General features: G+C 41.7%; 1 protein-coding gene across 2 annotated transcripts in view; it reads left to right on the forward strand.

Annotated features, from left to right (window-relative positions):
• LOC102219436 (collagen alpha-1(XXVI) chain-like) overlaps positions 1 to 24,227 on the forward strand; it is a 31,747-nt gene that overhangs the window by 6,098 nt on the left and 1,422 nt on the right. The window contains exons 4-13 of one of the 2 annotated variants that reach the window (XM_023351900.1): positions 13,992 to 14,053; positions 14,130 to 14,241; positions 15,797 to 15,895; positions 15,978 to 16,106; positions 22,129 to 22,212; positions 23,147 to 23,199; positions 23,280 to 23,342; positions 23,682 to 23,717; positions 23,800 to 23,844; positions 23,928 to 24,012. In XM_023351900.1, coding sequence (XP_023207668.1) covers positions 13,992 to 14,053; positions 14,130 to 14,241; positions 15,797 to 15,895; positions 15,978 to 16,106; positions 22,129 to 22,212; positions 23,147 to 23,199; positions 23,280 to 23,342; positions 23,682 to 23,717; positions 23,800 to 23,844; positions 23,928 to 24,012 — 768 coding nt within the window. The remainder of the gene's footprint in view (positions 1 to 13,991; positions 14,054 to 14,129; positions 14,242 to 15,796; positions 15,896 to 15,977; positions 16,107 to 22,128; positions 22,213 to 23,146; positions 23,200 to 23,279; positions 23,343 to 23,681; positions 23,718 to 23,799; positions 23,845 to 23,927; positions 24,013 to 24,227) is intronic. The other variant, XM_023351901.1, reaches the window with a different exon arrangement.

The following is a 24,227-nucleotide window of genomic DNA, read 5'->3' on the forward strand; positions in this document are numbered from 1 at the left end:
AGACAAAGTTTTAGTCTGTTTTAGTCGAGATTGTTTCTCTCACCTCTGCACACGCTAGCCATGTCCAGAGAGCCGTGTGCTTTTTGTACAGTTTTATGAAAGGGGTTCATAAAAGTCGACAGTTTTTTGAAAATTCGATTCTAAAACGTGTTTTATGTAAACAAAAGAGTTTACAGAAAGCACGACATATCCCATAAGCTGAATTTTAAAAAGCTGTGGACGTCGTTGTTGCTCCTGGAGGCTTGTTTAAAATTCATTCAATTATCTGACAGCAGCTGCGTTTTCATTGACCGAACAATTACTCAATTTGACATTTCAAAAAGAAATGTTCTTAACGGAGACACAGCAGTTGAAAAGAAAATTTGTTTTTTGTTATAAAGTTTTGGCCACAGAAAAATTTATTTATTTCGCAAAACTGGAATTAAATCATGTGTCACGTGATTTACAACTGGATGCTGCCACTGCGGAAGCCACAAAGAAGAAGACGACAGGAAGTAGTTGGATGAAAAATTTTTAATGTGTTATTGTTGTGAACAAACTTAGTCACATGTGATTTGAGGCCACCATAAAACATGGCTAAAAGTGGAATAACAAGAGAAGAATGACACCAAACAAAGTAGCAAAGCCAAACAGAATGATTTAAAGGAGAATAGTCAAGATGCCTAAGTGTCCTAGTTAAAGTTCTGACCTCTAATGCTGTGGCAGAACCATAAAAGAGCTCTACAAAAATCAGTATAATAAAACGCAGCATGTTAAATAAAATATCTGATAAAACAACACTGAGAGTTATTGGTACTAAATGTAGTTAATTCTGTTTAGTGATAAATCTTCAAATTAAATCTATTGTTTGTTTTCCTACTATTGAGTTCACATGGAAATCATTTTCAAACCTGTCAAAGAAAAGACCATCATGCACTGGTGCATCGGCTCTTGGACGTAAATCAGGGCGTACTTTCTATTCACTGAGACGGTTTTTATCCCTCATTTCTAAACGACACTAAGGTCACAGTCAAGGTCAGTGCAGTCAGATTATCAGTCACTCATGATTATTATTAAGAAGACCAGCAAGACTCCATCACTTTATTACTTGTGGTTCACTCTGAGCCAGTAAATTGTTTTTTTTTTTAATCTTTTTTGATGCATTGATGTTTCTTGTATCCATCCATCAAGATCTTGAGCCGTATGCCTACATATATAATAATAACATAAGCACTGAAATATTTTTATTTTGTGCTCAGTTACAAGAAAGTAAAATAAAAAAAAAAACACTCAGACCTTTAAAAAGCTCAAAGAATCTGTATTTATTTGCTGATTTTACCATTTGTGTTGCTTAAACAGGTAATTTATTAAATGAATGTTTCTGCGAGCGTTTGCGGATATTTGCTGACATTTACAAACCTCGAACACTGCTTTAGAGAATAAATGTTGTTGTTTGTTTTTTTTTTTAAATCATAGATGATCTTAAAATGTCTGACATTTAGCACCATAAACTGCAGGAGTCTGATAGACGCTGTAATGATGTGGTGAATCCAGCTGGTGCATGACTCAAGCACTAAATGCTTTTCATGATGCTTTACAAGCCCTCTTGCGATGGAAAAAAAAATAAAAAATTAAAAAATAAAATCAAAATCACGGCGCTTCTCGTCGGACCCAGAGGTAAAGCGGGTCTCAGGCTGATTTCTTGTAGCTTTGCTCATGGAAACTGGGTGTTTTCTGAACGCCGCGGCCCGTCTCCGCTCCTGACGGCTGGGCATCTCTCCTCCTTCACGCGTCGCTCCCGGCGCGCAGCGTGCGCTAACACATGACGGCATGGAACACGTCGAGGGGGAAATGTGTTTGTAATTTGCTCGCCCTCCTCCGCCTCCCTGCCCCCGTCACTGCTGCACATATCTGCACATGCGATCATATTAACTCGCTGGGTATTTGCGCGCGGTCCCTGAGGGGGGGGGGGGGGGGGGTCATGTTAAAGGAGTCGGAGCCAGGACCTCCCCGGTGAGAGAGCAGCGATCTTTGGTTTTATGAATATGCTCAGGGAAAGTATTAGGAGGTTTAATGCTGCGTGCGCGAGCTGGTTTCCAGCTAAAAATGTGGCTGAAAACGTTTTGACGTTCCAGCTGCTTTAATTTGGCGGGTCAGCAGCTGGGAAGCATCTCATTCAGGAGGAAATCTGCTGGATGGATTATCTCCGACGCCAGCTTTATTATTATGTTCGATTCAAAAGTACCTTTGAGGGGCTTTTTTTAGGGGGGGTGTAGTTGTTCTCATTTCGCTCTCTTGGCCTTGGTTTTCCTCGCCACTGCCGTCCTCCTTTATCTTCCGCGCTCCGTGCTGCTTTCCACTTATCCGACTTCCTGCGTCCTTTAGATCTCCCTCTCCTCGGAGCAAAGCGATAAAACAGAACCAAATCCCACATGTGCTGCTCCGGGCCTCAACCTGCAGCGCGAGGATGTGACTGACGTCTCTGTTACATCCCCGCTTGTACTCCAGTACGGGCCAGAGGGTGACCTTTGACCCGCCGGGCGCTCCCTCTCCCGGTCTGATCTGCCTGATGGATGGCGCTCTGTCCGTGCTCGTTCTGGGACTTTTCACTTCTTTCTTCATTTGTCAGTAAGTCTTCCTTCCTCCTGCTGATAGATTTCCTTCCAGCTGACAGTCTGTCTGTCTGCAGATGCACACATCTGTTTGTCAGGTAATTATTATGTGTCCAAAATAGTGCTGTCAGTCAATTGATCCCTGCGGGAGCGCTGTGATTAATAACGGTTAACTTTTAAAGAAATGTTTCACGTCTCAATCCGAGCGTGTTGGTTTTCCAGGTTTCCCTATTCAGGAAGGTTTAAAAGAAGTGGTTTGTTTCAAGCGTTAATTCAGAAATGTTAACTATAAACTGGTTGTTGTTTCTGGTGGAAGGATAATTCATCGTTAAATACGAACATGCTACCTTGGTTTCATCCAAACATCAATCACAGCGTATTTTTAAAGGGGCAGTACTCGGTAAGATCAACTGTTTTTAGCTTTACATCATGTTATGATGTTATTCCCTCATCAAAAACATACCTAGAGTGTTGCCTTGAGAAACCCTTTAATCTCCGTGGCAACCATTCAGCTGTGCAAAACACCTGGGCGGACCTAGCCCCGCCTTTGAGATGCAGCTCCTCCTCAGAGCTGCAGCTTACCTGAGAGAAGGTCAAAATATCAACCAGCCCCCCAACTTTTACTAAACCAAAATTACCTTTAGACTTTCGTTAATATCTTCAAAACCAAAGCGGCACAAACAAAATGTTGTGCTGCACAAACCAGCACAAACGTAGTCGAGTCGATTCATACCAGTTTTGTCTGAATTGAAGAAGGTGGGGGGGCTGGTTGACCTTTCTTGACCTCTGGAAACATTTCTTAATATCTTTAAAACTATAGCGGCACAAATGAAAATCTTTGCTGTACAAACGTAGCACAAATGTTTGACACCAATTTTGTCTGACTGGAAGAAGGCGGGGGCCCATCTCCGCTCAGGTATTCAGCTTCCAAGCTGCTGAGCTTCTGCCTCACGATTTCCCCACTCGGCTCCTGCAGACTAGCCAGCAGCAATTAGCAAACAGCTGGTGGAACTGTGCATCTGCTGAGCTCGTCTTACGAGCCACTTCCCAGGTAAAAACGTTGGTAAAGGGTTAATAGGGGAGCCATGGCGTGATGACTTCCTGAAGGTGGAGTTTCTGCAAGAGCAGGAGTTTTTAAAGAGACAGAGGAACAATTTCACGGCATTAAATTACAAAGTCAAATTTCTTTCTAGTCGTATTTGATATATATGGTATTTTTATAACAACTGAAGCACTATAAAATAGTTCCTTATTGTGCTATAAAATAGCACTATGTGCATGGAAATCACATAACACTGCCCCTTTAAAGTGAAATTTGCCATTGAGCACAAAACATCGACTCTCCCGCTCATCTTTTTACTTGTTTTTGCAACTCTGCATAATTGACCGTATAACACCATATAACACGTTGCTGTGAACTAGGTAATCTTCCCCACAGGAGAGAGGCCGTTAGATTAAAGTAAGTAATGTGATTAATCTGCGTTATGTAATATTAACACGCTAAACATTTTAGATTAATCGCATACGTTAACATTGACAGCCTGAGTCCAAAAACAATTGTTTTTGTGTGAATTAGCTGATCGCCGGTGAAACAACTTCCATCCTGATGCTTCGGCTTATTCAAAAAATTATCTGCTGAACAAAAACCAGGCAAAGGTAATGTCACTTTCAATGATTTATAGGAGAGACGTGGAGAATTTTGATGGAGACGGTTCCCACGGGAGGCCCCGGAGAGGGGGCTTAGTGTCAGGACAACGCTTCCTCATGTCAGACAAACAAACGGATGAAATCGGTGAGCGGAAAGGAGGATAAGGGAGAATGATGGAAGCAGAGATGAAGGTGGTGGGGATGAGGAAAGGTAGACTTAGTGGATTAATACTATCCTGTTTGCTTAGACACAAATCATAAAAATATAAATAGGGGGCTGAGGAGTTTTGCACAGCATTCTTGTCCCAGCGTTTGTTCTCTTTTCATCCATCCAATAAGTCTCATTTTTTTCTATATTTCTTCCCTTTTCTTTTACCAAACATCTCAGAGGAACCATAGAAAATATTGGCTTTCCCAGCTTCTCTCAGCTGGTTCACACAGCAGCACCTCATGATGTGACACTGGCTGCACCCAATGCAGTCAAACGAACTCAAAACTGTGATTGATGCGTTGATAAAAAAAAAAAAAAAAAAAAAATTCAGCTCCAGATCAGCAGCGAGTCGTATTTGACTGGGAGCGACACAGGACGATGGAATAAGTGGACCCACTGAGGCAGGATAGCAAAAGAACGGTTTAGAAATGAGTGAGAAGGACTCGTCTCTGTGTCTCTTATGACGCTTTCATTCAGTCGAATAGTCACGTTCTGCTCCGCTTTTCAAATCATTTCGGTTTCATTACGGCGCAGCCAAGCTTTCAGTCTCAACTGGCAGGAAGTTTAAAGAAAATGACACAAATGCTAAATAGCAGCAGTGGCTCCATTAGTTTCTTTTGATTTGACACAGTAAAATACAATATCGCTGAGTCAGGAGTACTTTCTATAAGAAGAAATAAAACTGAGGAGTATTTACTGGCTGCAACAGCTATGTCAATGATTTTGTCCTGGAAAGAGACACAACTAAACGGTAACACGCCGGCTAAAGAGTACTTTACATTTAAAGACCTACAAGGAGAATATAGTCACGGCAGCTAAAGTTTTATTGATAACTTTGTCTAGGAAAGAGACACAATTAAACACAGAAGCGCTGAACCTGAAGTGCTTTTAAGAAAAATGAAGGGGAAACATAATGAGTTATTATTAGTGCCTCTGGGCAGGAAACATAAAATTACGACAACAACAACAAAAAAAAGCAGAATCTACATATTTAATTACACCGAGGGTTCCAGCTGGGAACGAGACGCCGCTAAATGCAGAAGCACCGACTCTGGAGCGTGAAGAAAAACAAAGGGAACGTCCATAAACGATGGCAGCAAAAACCCTGTCGTCTACGTCTTCTCACAAAAGCAGAGCAAGTGGACGCAGATACAGTTGTGTATTTTTTATGGCAAGAAACAGAAACCACACGTAGTTAGTGCTTGCAGTAACACCATCGATAGATTCCTAAAGGAAAGAGATAAAGATCATCGCAGCAGCACTGAGTAAGGCCTTCTTTGTGTAGGAAGAACAAAACCGAGAGAACAAAGTTTATAGCTTCAAAAAGAGCTTTCTGCTGGTTCTGTTAAATAACGTCTACCATAACGGAGGGAGAGGTGAGGTGTGTGTCTGTGTCCTGTGAATCTTTTGGTGAAGACAAGCTTGTTCTGCATTCAGTGAAGTTACTCTCATTTGTAGAGTACCCAGGAATTTGACTCAGGTAAGAGTAAAAACGATACAGCGTTGTAAAAATACTCCTGAAAGTACATTTATTTCCAAAACGTTAGTCAAGTAAATGTAAGCTTGAGTTTGATGCGTTTATGAACGTGCTGCTTGACATGTCATGGCGTGATGGTTGATTTTTGTCATCGTGGCTTCCTCAGAGAAGGATGTAAACTCAATGACAGCAACGCCCACAGACAATCATAACAACAGAAACGGAGAAAACAGAGGAAAGTGGTCACTGGCGTTTTAAGAATCTGTATTTATATTCACTCCGTGAAATTGATAGCGCTCACAAAATGCCTTTTGTTTTGTCGTGTGTTGTTCTGGCTTTTAAAACGCTCAGATTATAGAAAGATCTGTGGCTTGGCAGCTTTCATGATGGTGAAAGACGCTAAATAACCTCGCTGTGCACGACCAGACATCTTGGTTTTCAAAAATAAAACCCCCCTTCCTCCTCTCCTCTCCTCATTCGGCCACCCGCCACAGTCAAAGTGGGTGTGGGTACTTACAGAGTGAGAGTTTGCGGTTCTGTGTTCATCTGTGTGCAGATATATATGTGTGTGTGTGTGTGCCAGCTGTTCTGCATGCCAGCAATGGCTGACCACTTGTCGGCCGGGCCAGACACACAGCGGGCTTTCTGGGCCTCGGCCAGCTCTGCAAGGCTTGTGCGCACACACCCCTCCCCCCCCCCACACACACACTTGGAGCTCATTTGTGTTTTTATCCTGGTGATGTGACAGCAGCTGTCGGGATGCTACGGGAAGATGTTTCACTACATCATCTTTTATACGACAGCCGGGAACGTCTTGGTGGGTTTTGATGCGAAGCGTGGTTCGCCCGGTGGTTGAGGATGTCTGTGGATTCGTCTGTGGGTGCGCTGAAGTGCAAAACAGAAAAGAGGGAGAGTGGGGAGACTTTTGATCTCCTTCCAGGACCCGTGTAGCAAACATATCTGTCTCAGCAGACTGCATCCTGCTCCAGATGCACTGTCTCGTCCTGTAAATCACACGCTAATGGTGGAGATGGCTCCTAGATCTGCAGTTCTCAGATGCAGGATGTGTCCTGATTCTGATCTATGGTTAAATAAAGCTTATCTCACGAGTGTTTTGCAAAGAGAGATTTTCATCCAGGCACTCAGCCTGCTCCTCGTCTCCCTCCAAATTCATTCCCACACTCTCCGGTTAAGCTAATTGTTAGCTGCCATTATTTTAATGGGTGTGATCCACTTAATCTGATGTATTATACACTCGTTTGACTTTTTGTTATTATTAATTGCATTTTATGTCATCTCACTATGCTTTATTATTTCAACCAGCAAAGTTATGTTTGTACTTAATTTTTTTTTTTTTAAGTGTCTCTGCTTCATTTCAAGGAATCTACAGTTCTGGAGATCGGACAAGATGTAACATGTGAATATTTGGAAAAACTGCAAAGACACCCACATTCCTGAATCCCATCAGAGCAGAAAAGGCTTCTCTGTTTTCTTCTGTTTGTTTGGTTTCCCTCTAAAAACAACATAATTGTGATTCGTTCCCATGAGCTCTGCACATCCAAGAAAAATAATCCCGTCTGATGCTCCAATGGTGTAATTATGGATCCAAGCAGACTCTATAGTTGCGTTGTTGTTCTAAACAGCTCAAGCACAGAGGAAGTTTGGTTTTCTAACCAAGCGTGATTGAATGCCGACTTTTGAAACTCCTGCCCAACGTCTCTACAGAACGTACGCTGTAGTTCTGCTCCACTTCGCACCGCTGGGGAAGTACTTTTGGTGTTTTCCCATCGTGTGTCTTTGCGGCTTGAAAAGAAATGGATGGTTTGACAAAAGGTGCAGACTGGTGACGCTGGGTCCTTAGAGGTGAAGAACAGTTGCTGCTTTCTTCCGTGCTTCAGAAAAATTCACATTGAGTCAGAGATCCGGCAAGTCCTGAATCAGATAAAGCTGCAGTATGTAACTTTTGTACAGAATAATATTCTTTGTTTCTTATATATTTGTTGAAACTGTCACCGTGTCGTGACAGTTTATGAGGCAGATAATCTGTGAAAAGATCGATCTCCTCCACCTCCTCCCGGAGCTGCTATCGCCATCTGAAGAAATATACCGCTCCCGACCAAATACAACCAATCAGAGTCAGGGGGATCATCTTAGCGCCGTCAATCATCCTCATGTATATGCTGCTCAGTGTGCTAAAGGCAGAGAAACAGCTTACTGTTACAGGAAGGCTGTTTTTCAGACGTCACCGGTGGTTCATGACAGGCTGCAGCGTAGCAGAGAGCAAGGCGGGGAGGGATGTAGGAGGCTGAGCAGCGCCACACAAGATTGTGATTGGCAGCGCTAAGACTTCCCTCCTGGCTCTGATTGTTTGTTTCTAGTTCACAGTAGGAGGAGGCGGAGAAACTCAATATTTGTTGACAGTTTCAACAAGTATGTAAAAAAAATATATATATAAAAGTTACATACTGGAGAATGAAAGGGTTTTTTAGAGTTTAACAAAAAGTTGCATCATTTAGATCTCATGGAAATTAAAAGAGAACATAAATATAACAAAAAACAAATAAAGATAATAGGCCTGTAGCCAGATATCATTGGTGCTTTTGATTTGTTCTTGGAAATTCATAGTTTTATATCTGATTGTCTCCAATCATCGGGCCAGTTGCCGGTCCACCACAGATACCTACAGTACAGGACAAACATCCATGTACACACTAATACCTGAGGACAGTTTCAACTAGTTTCAACTCACAGAACAAGTAAGACCCTTAAATTACAATCCCAACTTGGAAATCCACCGGCTAATGTCTGAAACCTGCTTAGGTGTGATGGCCTCTGTCAGCTTCCGTATTTCTCTGCTGGACATCGGCATCCTTCCTGTCTCGATCCTCCCTGTACGCTCTCCGTCTCATACTCCACAGCCGATATTTGGCGTTTAATAAACCGAACTTGCTATTTCATAATCTCCACCGCTGATCAAAATCTCAAAATTGGGGAAAATAATGAAGTATTTGCATTTCCTGCAGATGGATCTTATTCAGGCCAATCAAGACGGCTGGCTGCTGCTACAGAGCCTTCTCTTCCACTGCGTTACTCAGAAAACAGCTGCAGTGGGATCTAATCCTGCCAGTAGCAGTGGAAGCCATCAAGTCCGTCCAGATATTTGTGTTTTGTTTTGTTTTTTGGGGGGGAGGGAAACCGTTCTTCTTTTCAGCGTCCTATGTTTGGTACGCCAGTGTAAAGTCCAAACAGCCATTTTTCTTTAGCAGATGTCATCCTACGGTTACTGAGCTGGAGGGCAGCATGCGTCTTCATATGCGCCGTTGAAATGTCCCTGGGCTCCACCACTGGACTTTTAGTTCCAACAAACCCCAGAACCTCTGGGAAATTTTAAAATAACTCCTTAAAAGTGTCCGATCTTGGCAGCCCTGAGGGAATTGCGAGAGGCCTTGTTTGTGCAGCTCAGCAATCCTGCAACACTCAAAGACTTTTTGCCAGACAGAAGATTAGTTTGATTTAATATCAAAGAGGGGAAAACGAGTCTTTTTGGACAGAGAATGTAAATATCAAATGCGTGTAAGAAATTATCAATGTTGCCTTAAGTGTGTGCTTAATGCAACAAGTATTTATGAACTTCAGTGCTTGATGGAGCAAAAAAGGATTTTCTCTTTATTCGCACCATCGAAAATGTATGACAGAGAATTGCAGCCATAGTAAGAAAAAACAAAACAAAAAAATAAAATTACGGGAATAAAGTTGAAATAATATAAGAATAATATCATGAAATTAGGAAAGTAAAGTCATAATATTACAAGAATAAACTTGTACAAGAATAAAGTTATAGTATTATGAAAATAAAGTTGAAATAATATAAGAATAAAGTCATAAAATTAAGAAAGTAGTAATTACTTTGAGAATAACTTTGTACAAGAATAACGTCAAAGTATTACAAGAATAAAGTGATATTATAAGAATAACGTTGCGGTGCTACGAGAATAAAGTCATAATAATACCAGAATAAAGTCATACCATCACGACTCTTGATTTTTATGACTTTGTTCTCTTACTATTTCAAATTCATTCTTGTAATATTTTGACTTTAATATAATTTAATTTCTTTTATTTTCTTAGCGTGGCCGTGGTCCTCGTTGCAGAAATGAGATTTGATGTGATCTCAACCTTTTCAGATTTCCTCGCTGCCCTCCTTCCTTCTCCCTAAACCAAGGGAAGCGTCATGGCTGTTCCTCAGAGCCGTTCCAGCGGACGTCTGCACGCATTTGTGTTTTAAACACACGTTTCCAACTCGAAGCCACAGATGTCAGCCTCGTGATTTTTAGAACAAAAGCCAACAACCGAAGTCTTTAGCCTGCACAATCTGGAAAGCAGAAATGTGGAACGTGAAACAAAAGTCTACGTCCAACCATTTATCATAGGATTTGTAGCCAGAACCGCTTGTAGTTTGGCTCCAGACGAAATGTCAGCACATCATCACCGACGAGGTTTTACAGTGAGTCACAGACTGATGCCGTATTACAGCGAAGCGCGTCGGAGGGTGGAGGCTTCTTCTGGGCTCGTGATGAATTGCGGTGGAGGAGATGCGTGTATATCATCTTGTCAAGTCCTCAAATTATGTGTGCATGTTTAGCGTCCTGCTAGGCACAGCAGAAACCTCAGCTCTCTCAGGCGCAGCCATCAGATCCTGTGGGGGTCATTTTATCGTCGGATGTTGCTCGGTGTTTGGTTTGAGAAATCTGGAGAGAGAGAGAGAAAAAAAAAAGCTTTTTAGACCAAACTGATTGATTGTGGCTTCGCTCCGGGATGAGATTAGACAAGCTGACACAAAGCGTCGAGACGCCACATCCTCTCCGGGCTAAATATACGGAGCCACGACAAATCGCTCATGCCGCATCGAGTTTCTCATATTTTGCCAAACGCAGCCACAAAACTCGGAAGTGTTTTATGCGACGCTCAAACACAAAGTCGCGTTTGGTTGTAAAGTGGAACTCAACGATGGAAATCCAAACGTGTGGCGTGAGTTTGTGTTCGGCCTCCTGCAGTCAGTGGGTCGTGTGAACCTCCTTTTCGCTGCAGGTACAGAGGCAGGTCTGACTGCCAAAACACAAAATATTACCAAGTATTTTTATTTGTTTTGATCTAGTTGTAAATATCTTGGTACACTTGAAATAAGACTAAACTGACTTACGAGTTAGCAAGATATAAGAGCTTGTTTTTAGTAAATAACTTCTTAATATTGTTAAAAATTTTCTTATTCCATTGGCAAATTATTTTTCTTACAACATGGGAAAAATGTCTTATTATATCTGCCAGTGGAACCAGTACTTTTTCCAGTACATCTCACCCTAAAAGTCTGTTCAGTTCTGCAGCCTGATTCAATGAATGAGATCTCGCTTTGCCAGAGTAAAAGCACCTTTTGAAAAAAATAAATACTTTCATGCAGGTGTTGTGCTTTTCAGTAAGCGTTCATTTCTATATAGAAAAAACTTTTATTGGTTAGTAGTATTTATTTTAATTTTAAAAGGTATGTTTCCTTTTGATGTAAGCTAAAAATTATCTTTAATTTAAAGGATCGGCGTTAGATAAAATTGACCTTTTTGAGTTTTTAATCATGTTTCAAAGTTATTCCCTGATCGAACACACACCCGGAGTGTTCCTTTGATTCTTTCACGCATGTTTGAGAAATCCTTTAGTCTCCCATGGCAACCATTGGGGGCTGCCTAAACGCTTGCATATGAGCTACGTCTCATTCCAACACTTCTAATGAGCGCTGCTGTGATGCGTGGAAAGACTTTCTTAAAGAAACAGAGGCCCAATTTCAAGGCGTCAGATTATGACGTCAGATTTCTTTAAGAGCACAAGAGAAGGGAACAAAGACAGAAAAACCAAGAGTCGTAATAGTATGACTTTATTCTTGTAGTTTTTCAAGTATTATTTCAATTGTATTCTTGTAATACCATGACTCTATCCTACAACGTTATTCTGATAATATTGTAACTTTATTCTCTAAATATTATGACTTTACTTTCTTAATTTTTATAGTTACTTCACTGTGCTATAAAATGACAGTATGTTCCTGGAAAACGCATAATACCGCCCCTTTAACAGAAATAATGACCTTTAAAACGTAGGTATGTGTGTAATTATTATCAAAATGTTTTTCACTTAGTGAATTGAGTTACTGAAAGGTTACCTCCATCCATCTTCCTTAGTGCCTGCTGATGAAAACATTATCCCACAGTGTGATACGATGCTTCATAATGTGTAAAGTTGATTTTCTACCAGTTATGGTAGCATTGTTGCATAACCCAACCGTTACACTTCTCTCTTCTTCTTTGTTTGTATTTTTAAAAATGATCTGACGGCAAATATTCCCGTTTTATTTATGGGTATCAAAGTCAGCAGGGCTGACTAGAAATGCTGATTTGAAACATTAAATCCCAACAACACACATTTAAGTTTGTGGTGGTATCATATCAAAACCGTTTCAGGGGGAAATGAGACTTTTGCAGGTATCCAGGTGTCTCGTAGACACAAACGCTGACCGTGTCTCATCATAGCGGCGCAGGACGCTCGGCGACCGGCCGACCCGACCTGCCTGCAGCGGTCCGAGGCCGAGCTGTTTGGGTCGTTTTTGTTGTTGCTTCAGTTATTTATGAGCGCCAGTTGTTCTGCCTTCTGCTTGCTCCTGCAGTGACCACAGTGTGGGTGGGTCCCATCTGTGGAACTGGCAGCTGACATTCCACACTTCTTATGAGCCACGGACAGGGGGAGATTTTTAAGAAACGTTTGGCTCGTTTCAAGGAAATTGGGCTATTTTGTGTTTTTAGATTGCAGCTAACGGCTCCACGGCCAGAAATGTGTGTGCGGTTGAGCGGCGGTTGACCTGGATTCAGTGACTGAAGTGACCACAGCCAGAAAACACTCAGAAGAAAACAAAAAGGAAATGTTTGCGGCAGGCTTCCACGACACCATAAATAAAAATGTTTTGCAGATTTTAAAGGATGAAACCTATTATAGAAGCTGAACAAGCCCTTGTCAACACAGCCTCTCAAAGATTGATGTAGTATCGCCTAAATAAATCCTACTAAATATACAAAATCTAACAATTTCCTCTGAGCGTTCTATTTATACCTTTGAGTCTTAATACAAATTTTGCACGCAAAAAAACCCCAACAAAACATTTCAAACTATTTTCAATTTGTCAGCTGGTTTTGTGCAAATATAATCTTGCTTTACACACATTTATAGCTTTTTTTTATTTTTTTAAACCCATCCCAAAATGCTGGCATGTTTGGTGCTTCATGCCACATATCTGATGGTATTACTGGCTGCGCTGGCGTCTGTTGCCTGTAAATATCTGAAAACTACACCTTTTATTGCCCAGAATACCAGACAGTCTGTTGATGAGTTAGGTGTTGCATTTCAAAGCTAACATTTTCCAACCTTTATCCAGAGAGCGACAGAGAAGGAAACTCAATTAGGGACCTAAAGAAAACAGCCTGGCACAAAATGAACAAAATGAAAACAATATACCCTTTACACCTTAAATTGAACTTTTTATAACAAGATGTGCTGTTAGATTATTGTTGGATGGTTGTCCAAAGGAAAAAAAAAAGTTATCATGTGTCATATTGGATGTGTAATATTTTTCTCTAAAACTAAAAGGAGACATTTTCCGTGATGCCAGATGAAACATTTTTATTCTCACGTCTGCATCACCAGCTGTCAGTTTTGCTGCAGTTTTTCCAAAAGGATAAAGTCGTGTTGAGGTCCCGCCATAACGGCTGTCACTGCAGAAGGGACAGACAGCAGATAAACAAACTCGAAGCTCTCTAGCACATCTGTCCATGAGAGCGGATACTATAACGACATGACTTAAAGGTTTCTGAGGTTTGGCTGCACGACTATTGTTCTTGTGTAGCTTGACTTTGTTTGCACCGTGACATAATGACATGCAGCTGATGCTGCCAGGGATGAAAGAGACAAGACGCAGCTGGAGGAGATTTAAACTCATCTGTGTGCCCTTTTTTTTTTTTCCATCTTCTTGCAGAATGCATGAACTGCACCAGCTTCAACGACATGAACAGCAGAATAAACGCCGTCGAATCAAAGGTAAGGATCAAAATGTTGGGTGTGGGAAAAAAAGAAAAAGATTTTGCAATCAGGCCAACTTCTGCTCTCGCTCCAGATCAAACTGTTGGAGAGCGGTCGGTCACTTCCTGAGGTCAGACTACCAGACGGCTCAACAGGAAATGAGGTGGACACGCGTCGGGCCACTCCACCGCCGTACCTGCCACCAGGTGTCAGCACATCTCAGAAAAACCTGCTTATAAGTGGAGATGTTTAAGAACTGTCTGGAAATGTCTAGCTTCAGCTTTCATCCATTGAACGTCACCGTTTCTAATTAAAATCTTTTCCAGATTTTTTCAAAGAAAGTAATGTCTTCGGAGCTTACACTCCTAATGGACTGATCTGCTAGTAACATCTAAGATATTTTTTATATATTAAAACATTGCAAAAACATGAAATGTTACCAAGTATTTTTGGTCTAGTTTCTAGTGTAAGTATCTTAGTAATACACTTGAAACTAACTTACAAGAGCCTTTTCAGCAAGATATAGGAGCTTCTTTTAAGTAAATAATTGTCAATATTGACAAAAACGTACTTGTACTATTCACTGATTAGTTCACTTATTACAATATGTTTTCCCTGTGTTATAAGTGAAATAATCTGCCAATAGAATTAGTGCTTTTTTATTTATATTAAGGAATCTTTCACTTAAAAACAAGCTCCTTTAAGCTGGAGTTTCTTGCTTAAAAGTTACTTCTAGGTTAAGTTTTGTCTCATTTGAGGTGTACAAAATTTATATTTAGTACATTTGAGGTGTACTAAATTCATATATATAATATTTACACTAGAAACTAGATCAAAAATATTTGGTAAGATTTTGCGTTTTTGCAGTGAAGAAAAGCCTGCAGGTCTGTAGGACTTTAGTGTTTTGTTTTTGTTTTTTTTGTTATAATCTTTATTGGACGAGGCAGTCAGGTCAGAGTTTCCACTTTGCACTTCAGGAAATCACTTTCTGTGTCGAAATTATTTCCCTACTTAAAAAGAAACAACTTAATCAATAAACAGGGGAAAAAATATTTTTAACAACCAACTGGCAATATCTACAACATTAAAGGAGTGAATTAAATATGTTGTTATTGATATAGACAATTTATTGAAAGACGGTGTAAACAAAACACATTTATGTTGGTGATCACTCTATGCTGTAGTTATTTAAATGTGAGCCTTTTAGATTAATTTGACTTCCTCTACCGTTCTCTTCATCATGTGTGTTGAACTACTGTGTCACATTATATTTACACCCCAGGGAAACAAATTAATTAGTTTTAATTTCCCTAAGAATCTGATCTATTAAAAAATAAGATTCACTTACATGTAATTTAAATTAAATATTTAGCTCACAGGTAATTGCGTCGCCAGTGATTTTTTACTAAAAATGTACTTATGCAAGGTATAGAAAATGTTTTTCAGTTTGCATTTTGTTCTGCAATAAAATATTATTTTTGTTCAAGGCTTTGTTTAAGGGCTTCAGTGGTAAAATACATATTAATAGAAAGAGTTTCATTTCAGATTTCTTATTATGATCAGATTGCAACAATGAAATAAAACATTTCACAGTGATAAACTGTTAGTTTCTAAATTTCAGCTTCGTAGAATAAACACATTTGTTCTCTTCTCCCTATTCAAAGACACCCAGCAGAAAGAAAGTCTGTGAGGTTTCTGAATTTATTTCACTCCAAATGTAACTTTTTTTTTTTTTTAAATGTCCACATTCCTCAATGCCAGGAGCCAAAGGGCCCCCAGGACCGGCTGGACCTCCAGGGCCGGCTGGACTACCGGGGATTGCAGGTCCTCCCGGAAGAACTGGGGATCGAGGCGCTCCCGGTAAAATAAATCCTCTTATCTGCTCAGTGTTTGGGGAGAGTTTCTTCCTTTTTGTTTCTCTGGACTGTTTTTTTATGCTCAGGGGAAAAGGGGGACAGAGGTTATCCAGGAGAGAGCGGCCGCCCCGGGCCTCCAGGTCTTCCTGGACCTCCGGGTCCTTCTGGGTCAGGTTCTTTTCCTCTGCCCATTCGGGGAGACGTTTTCCATCTAGGTAAGATGACTGCGTTTTAAAAATGTAACCCAAAGAGATCGAGAGCCTTGCTCAAATGTAACATGTGCCCCGGTTGATTCAGACACAAGCAGACAGTTAATTCAATCCGACCGTTTGGACCTGACGTTAAAAACCGTCCTGGGTGATGAGATCACAGCAGCCTGCTGCCGTTCATAGAACCTTACAGAGTGGACTGTCACAGCGCTGTGGGAGCACCATTTGTAATGCAAAGGATAAAACAGATTTCTTTTAAGTCATATTTGGTATATACAGCATTTTTAGAACAACTGAAGGCAACATAGTTACTTGATTGTGCTGTAAATGTGCCTGGAATATACACAGCACAGCCCCTTTAACTTCAGCTTTAAATGACCAGATTGCAGAGTGTGATCTCTTGAGAGAAATCACGATCCTTTCAACAAGAGATGTCCAAGTAAAAACTCGACATGGTCCTTCAGGATTGCTTCCACACTGCTAAGCCGGGGCAGGTAGAGGACTCCCAGGACGCCTCTGAAGGTGGCCTGACGAAAGCCGTCCTCACTGCGTTCTCCTGGAGTTAGCACCTGCTGTTGGCGCTGTCTGCGTTGAGCTCGGATTTCTCGGATGGGAGCGAGGAGCGCCAGGGTCTGATGGCTTAACGCCGACCCCAGAGCCGCTGCGAAAACCGTCAGCTGGTTGGGTGGCCACAAAGAACCGATGCCAAAACTACAAGCAGGACCTTTTCACGGTCAGCCATGTGCCTCACGCTCGCATTTAGCAGAAATGGCTTTGTCACACAGGATGTGAATTCTGGTCCCAATGGACTCGTGCTGGAGGTGGTACAGGAAACATAAGCGTTTATCAAAGGACGTTTCTTTTGTATTGAAGAGAGACTTGTTTTCTCTAAGCAAAAGGATTCAAGCCCTTGGCGGCCTTTTTCGACGGTCTGATTTATTAGGATTACAGTGGTAATCCAATAAACACAAAGTAGTGGATAACTGTAATTGTTAGGGAATCACACATGGTGTTCAAAGATTTTTACAAATAAAACTCTGAGAAATACTTTGTAAAACATTTTTGCTGCAAGGACGACTGTATGTTGTTTGGACCCAGAATGTCTCCACCAACTTGAAACGTCTACAATAGTTTCCCATCCGTCTTTGCAAAATACCTGAAACTCAGTCAGAGAGGACGAGGATCATCGGTGAGCATCTACGTCTAGGTCTTGCCTCAAATTCTCAATTTAATTTATTTGTTGCTTGGACTTTGACTTGACCATTTCAACACAATCGGATTTGACTTTCTGTAGCTCTGGCTGCAAGTTCAGGGTGGTCAGGTTTTCTGTGTGATTTCAGTGACATGTTCAAAGCTTAGAACTTTGTTTTTAATAGTCAGACACGCTTTAATCTTCTCCACAACTTTCACCCTGACCTGTCTGCTGTCTGCCTCCTCGATCTTCAGGAAGCCGTTTGTTCGCCGATGCTCTCCGACAAACCTCCGAGGCCTTTAATCTCAATTACACTGAGATTAGATTACACTGGCTTGAACTCTGTTTACCTCCGTTTAAGTCTAGAATCTGCAGTAAAGTCTGTCTGTCTATCTAAAGGCAATTTTATTGAGTGTTAGTGGAGTAAAGGGGATTTAATACAAGGCATCACCGAATCAGACGTTTAAGAAAACTGCGGTCACACACACACATAAAAAAAAAAATAGATTGAAGTTTATAGCATGACAGAATGTGAGAATCTGAAAGGAGCCTCCATCAGTTTGCGAGTTGCTGTAGTTTTATTGTTTCTGTGTGTCGTTGCTGTTGTTGTCTGCTCAGCCTCTACACACTGGGGCTTTAATGAGCACAGCCACGAGCAGTGAAGCCCAAGCATAAATCACAAGATTAGCTGTGGCTGCTTTGAAAAGATGAAGACTGAACGTGTCGCCGCATTGTGTTTCATAGAAACCGGGCTTGTTTGCTTGTTTTCTCCGCTGACATGGCGTCTCGGCTTTGTCTCCGTCTGTCATGTCGAAGTAATTATTCCTTTTGATCTAAAAAGAAAACCAAAAACACCCTGAACGCATCATTTTTCTGAACATCCAGTACTAGAGTGTTGCCACGGGGAGGCAGCAGGAGTCTGTGTAATGATCATTACCTCACGAGGCCTGCTGGCTCTGATTAGGCTTTTTTGGTTGCGCCTGCCTCTCTGAGCCCGGGACCGTGTCTGCGGGTCTGCAGCTATGAAGATTTGGGTCTGTGGGGCCGTGTAAGTGAAGGCAGAGGAGTGGTGGGTTGGGGGTGGGGGGGGCAATTGGCTGTAAATCAGGTCTAATTTGTTAGCTGTCAGCACAACAATCTGCGTTTGGGGTGGGTGGGAGTCGGGGGTGGGGAGGGTTGGAGGACTGACCACGGCTCCGAGCCAAGAGCAGGCCTGGCTTTGAACATGGGAGGAGATGTTCTGCCACTCATGTGGAGTTTCTCTGGGAGGCGGCCAGACTGGAGGAGACTGTAGCATTAGAAAATTAGTTCCAGAGGGAAATCTGCTCCTTCTAGACCCTTTTTCTTTTCTTTTTTTTTCCTGTGGACTGCAGCCATAAAGTAACAGGGCTGTCTCAACATGGGGGAGAGAGACTGACACTGAGCATATGCTGAAGTGGTGAGGAAGTGTGAGGTGGTTTCAGACTGAATTCATTCCCACAAATGGGCTTCGAAAGATCCGACTTGCTGTAACCGAGACGGGACTTCTAGGTCCGGTGTGTTCTGTCAAACGTTTGATCACATTTCCTGCACCGTGAAACGAGACGTCGTTCGGATCGCCCAGCTGTTCCCCGGCGTAACCGCCAGGCTGGACTTCATCCAGGTCCATCCGAGCTTCGGACCTCTCCAGCCAAACTTAAATCTACAGCAACATTCATCTTAGAGGAAAACTTTAAATGCAAGCTAAGAATATGTCTTTTACGTATTTATATATGTGCAGGATTTCCCTCAGCGTATTATGAGCCTGGCGGTTACCCCCCAACCACCAGGTTGGGTAGAACTAGCTGTTGACACACCAGTTGCGCCGTCCCTGTCTCAAATTATGATGCTCGCTCGTGCCCCTCTGAATTTTTGTCATTTTTAACATTTTTCAGCACAAAAACGCGGTGAGCCGCTGGTGGACCGAGCTTAGCAGGTTTTCTGGAGGAAACGCTGATGCGTACTGAAGCACACTAAAGCACTTTGAACTGCCTTATTGCTGAAAATGTGTTATATAAATAAAATTACCTTGCTGTCTATTATGATAAAAAAAAAAAAAAGATTTCAGGGCTGAAACAGACTTTACTGAAATTGTTTTAAAAAAAAGAAAAAAGAATCTAAATACTGGTTTTGGTTGAAGGTTCAGTTCTCACTGCACACTAAAAGTTTTACAGAAATGTGTGTCTGTTCTCAAGTTTGTTTTAATTTCCAGACTTGTAGCTGAACCCCAGGCTGGTTCAGTTGGTAGCATCACTCCTTTGCAGCAACAAGATCCCGGCCCGGGGTGTTTTCTGCATGAAGTTTGCATGTTTTCCTCGTTTATGTGTGGATTCTTTCCAGGTATTCCAGCTTCCTCCAGTGGGTAAACATGACTATTAGGTCTCTGCGTGCTGCCCTGCAAGCAATTATCCCCCTCTTGAGCGTTCCCGCATTCTGTCATGATAAAAACCACTGACTTAAATGTGATTGGCCAGCTCAAAATAGTACACAATCAGGAAGTGGAAGGAAAGTCGAACATAGTTTTTAACATGTTTTACGTGTAAACATTTGAAAAATGTGGCGTGAATTTATAGTCGGCCCTTTTTACTATGATCCATCTAAATATAAACCAGTCCATGTTACTGGTTTATAAGTTACCAAGTTCCAAAATAACATATTTTTTAAATTTCACCTTTCTAAAATATATATATTTTTTAACCAAAAGTAATTAAAAAGAAAAAAGAAAATCACTACATTTTACTTTCCAAAAGATGCTTTAGAAAGAAAAAAAACATTTTGGCAAAAAATGACTTGGGCCATTACGTGACGATTAGTAAAATAACCTCGTGATGAACCCAGAGAGTCACTGTTGTTACAAGAAAGCCAGAAGAAGTCGTGTTTGTTTCCTGCATGTTGATGCAAATCATGAAGCAGACACAGCAACAGGATGAATGAGTTAGGACCATCATATTGACCTGTATGCAAAACACCATGTGCAGCAGAAACACTAGACATGATCCTGAACACACCAGGGCATCATGGCGGTGGCAGCACCATCCCGTGGGAAAACGTTTCTACAACAGACTCAAGCAAGCTGCTCAGAGTTAGTGGAGATAAATACAATCTAGTCCTGGAAGAAACGCTGTGAGAGACTGAACAAGGCTTAAGACTGGACTTGGAGTCTTTACACACAGCTGGAGTAAGAGGGGATGGTTTAAATTAGAAACATTAATGTGTGTGACAGGTCCAGTCAAAGGCCAAGTCTACATCCATTTAAGAATCTGTGATAAGACTTGAACATGTTTGTGCAGTTAATTCCCTCTGACTGGGCTTGTTTTCCAAAAGAACAATAAAATTAAATTTCAGTCTGTATTTACAAAACTCATGAAGATATTTGCCAAAGACCGACAGCCGAAACTGCAGCTGAAGCATGTGAATCGCAGACTTCGAGGGCCGATTATTTGCAAAACAAAGTGTCGTGGAACTGATCGTTACCATATTGCTTTGCGGATTGCTGCTCTAAATTTACTCTTTATTATGTCCTGTTTCACTTAAACACTATAACTGGGTGTTGGTTCGGTACAGAAATTACAGTCATTCGTTTTGTGGTCTTTGCAGTCAGATAGCCACACCTTTTCTGGCACTGTGGGGGGAATTCACCATGAAAGAAAGAGTCACATGTTTCACTTTCATCACCGCTCTGTTCTGCCTGAGGGTACGAGTTGGATGTAGTCGTGCTAGTTTGGCTGAGTTCAGTCAGTAAAGTAGCACTTGGGATTCAAAGACTACTTCTCCACTCATCATTCGCTGGTCTTGAATCCAAGTTTGCAACATTAAAAATAAAAATAAAAAAGCTTAAAAGTGTGTGTCTAGTTTCTGCCATGTTGGTGTGTCCAATAAATACCCAAATAAAGACATAGTTGGGGTGAAATGTGGTTGCAAAGTGACACAATGTGCAAAGATTCATATGAGTGGAGAAGGATTCTTTAGCCAGATTCTGCATTAAAATTGACAAATTACCAGTTTATCATACAAACCAAACTAAGACTAAGGCAGGGTCTGCTCTTTATGGGTCACTTCTCTCTGTGTGATGCGATTAAAAAGCAAGTCTGCGATGCGTCTGAACTGCTATTAAGGAGACATTGCGGCACAGCTGTGTCAAAATGTTTCTCATGAATTAACTTTATCTCTGCATTTCAACGCAGGAAATAAATAAAACTCAATCTTGAATCACTCTTCCACATGCATTAAGCCTTTTAAGAACAGACACGTGTTTACTTTATCACATAATGCACTTTAGTGACCGGACTGTATTAAATAATCATGCTGAATAAGTTATAACTACTCACATTCTACATTATAGTGTTTGGAATAAATCTTATCCGCTCTGTCGTTGCCATTTGCACTCATTAAAGCTGCAGGGTGAGTATGAAAAAGTGTAAAAAAACAAAAAAAAACGTTATAATTATCAATATTGAACAATTGTAATTAGACGACAGCATTTTGCCGTTTGTCTTTGTTTTGTTTGTCCAGCCTTTCGGTTCGTGATCTTCTGTAACCCAGAGACAGAGGCATTATGGGTATTTTTGCCTGCTACGTCGTGGGCGGACTCCTGTTCGTAAAGAACCCGACGCTGATTCATGGCAGCATTTATTTAAGAAGCTGCTTATCTCTGTGTAATTTCCTCTGGAGATTTATGATCAGTTCAGTTCAGTTCAAATCATTTGACTCACGAGGGACATAATTAAACCTTCCGCCTCGCGCGGTGGTGAAAACATTTGGGTTGGTACCCAGCAGCAGGGTTAAAATGTTGTGACTGACGCTGACGTTTCCCCTCAGAGGAGGACCCGGACCGTCCGGTTCTCGCTGCGCCTCCGGTCAGAGTGGGCCCTCCCGGTCCCGCTGGTCCCGTCGGCCCCTCGGGTAGGAACACGAGCCGCTTCCTGTGTACATATTGGAGGGAAAACTGCACATTGTGGCCTCGGTACATTACGCATGTGTATCGTATCGTGTCCTGTAGCTGGCTGAGTTTTGTCATTACTAACACGTAGCGTCAAAACTGCCGGTGTTGAAGTTGTGACACTGTATCGTAGCAGAATATGTTTATTGTTTTTCTGTGAATGTTTATGAATTATGCACCGCAGGCTGTATAAAGCTTTAAATAAGGACATGTTGCAAGAGGTTTGTTCCGTTTATTTCAGTTCGCGCCAAATGCTCCAGTTTGAGCTGAATTAATTTTGCTTGGAGATAAAACAAAAAAAAACAGTAACGATATATATTACGATGGACACATGATCAATTTTAATAGATAATATGTCGAAAAGATCCGATCCAGAACCGCACGGCATTCTGGGAGACGTAGGCGGAGGAAAAAAACGTTAGCTGCTCAATTTTCAGCTAAGCAAGGTGGGTGGCATCAACTAACTCGCTCACTCTTTGGTTACCTAGCAACTCTCTCAGTCATTGATCACCTAGCAACAACCTGTTGAGTAAATTGCGCAGGAGGAAAGGTCACGTCGCCAGTTTGGCAGCATTTCAGATGTCCAAAACAAACAAAGAAGCAATCAATGATTCTCAATATTGTCTGATGTCAAAGGTTTATATTGCTCCATCTGATTTATTCTAATCCAGATTAACTAACATCTGGAAGCAGCTGATCGTTTAACATCAACTGTTTTCAAATGTATCAGTCTAAGCCTGTGGAGACAGTGGAGAGAAACAGTCGTACAGGGAAGACTGAACCAGGAATACTCTCTATGGGAACACAAAAACCAAGAGTTTGACAAGATTCATGCATATTTTCTAAACGGTGTCAGCATTTAGCAATGATTAATGGTGTTTGTGTGTGGGACTGCAGGTTCCCCTGGAGAACGAGGACCTGCAGGGACACCTGGTCTCCCAGGACGGGACGTAAGTCTTTCTCACTTAGTCATAATTGGTCGTCTCACACAGCACTGCTGATGCCCTTGCCTTTGTTTGTGTGAATCCAGGGTAGGGAGGGTGTTCCAGGCAGACATGGCAGTCCCGGCCCGAATGGAGATCCAGGGGAAAGGGTAAAAATGACCCCCATTATTGGATTAACGGGCTGTCTGAACGTATTTGGTGCTTATTAATAACGTGAGCACTCTTCAGTTTTGTAAATGACCCCGTCATGCACCGGTGGACACATTAAAGGAGAACAAGCTTTTCTTCAAAGACTCTCTCCAACCCGTGACTAATCCTGCTCTCTCCTCCACGTCCAGGCTGCACTAATCAGGGCCGCCATGTTTGATCTGTTGTCAGGTCTCCAGTGGGTCCTCCGTCTCTAAACCTGATCCCTCTCCAATGCGTGTGTGTGATCTGAGATTGGTGAAGTGGTGAAATATTGGTAACTGATGTTATTCCTCCTCTAGGGGGCGCCAGGTGCCAAAGGAGAGCAGGGCCTACCTGTAAGTTCAGTCAATGTGATGCTTAAACCTCACACATCCGAACATCCTGAAGGTGACGACCTTCATTTCTTTCCTTTCTCAGGGAGCACCAGGGCCAAAAGGAGAACCAGGAGTGAGCTTGAATGAGGTAAGAGGCATTGCAGGTCAGATTTTTTATTTTGTCTTTTTCTTTTGTAAACGGATCCTATTAAAGAGGATGGTGTTGTTCAGGGTGAAGCCGTGCAGCAGCTCCGAGAGGCCCTGAAGATCCTGGCCGAGCGGGTTCTGATCCTGGAGCACATGATTGGGATTCACGGTGAGGAGAAGCCACACTTCACCAGAACCTCAAGGGTATTTCAGTAAGGTTTAGAGGTTACTTTCCTGTAAAATGGATGCAACTTTCCAAGGAACAAGAAATTACTTAGAGGCTACTTTCAGGAACTTACTGGGATGATTCATAAATCTTAATGGATCTTACTGGTTTTACTAAGATCCAACCTAAGATCATCTTCCTACTGCTGAGAGGTGGCT

The sequence above is a fragment of the Xiphophorus maculatus genome, chromosome 18 (genome assembly GCF_002775205.1).
Source record: "Xiphophorus maculatus strain JP 163 A chromosome 18, X_maculatus-5.0-male, whole genome shotgun sequence".
Classification (NCBI taxonomy): domain Eukaryota; kingdom Metazoa; phylum Chordata; class Actinopteri; order Cyprinodontiformes; family Poeciliidae; genus Xiphophorus; species Xiphophorus maculatus.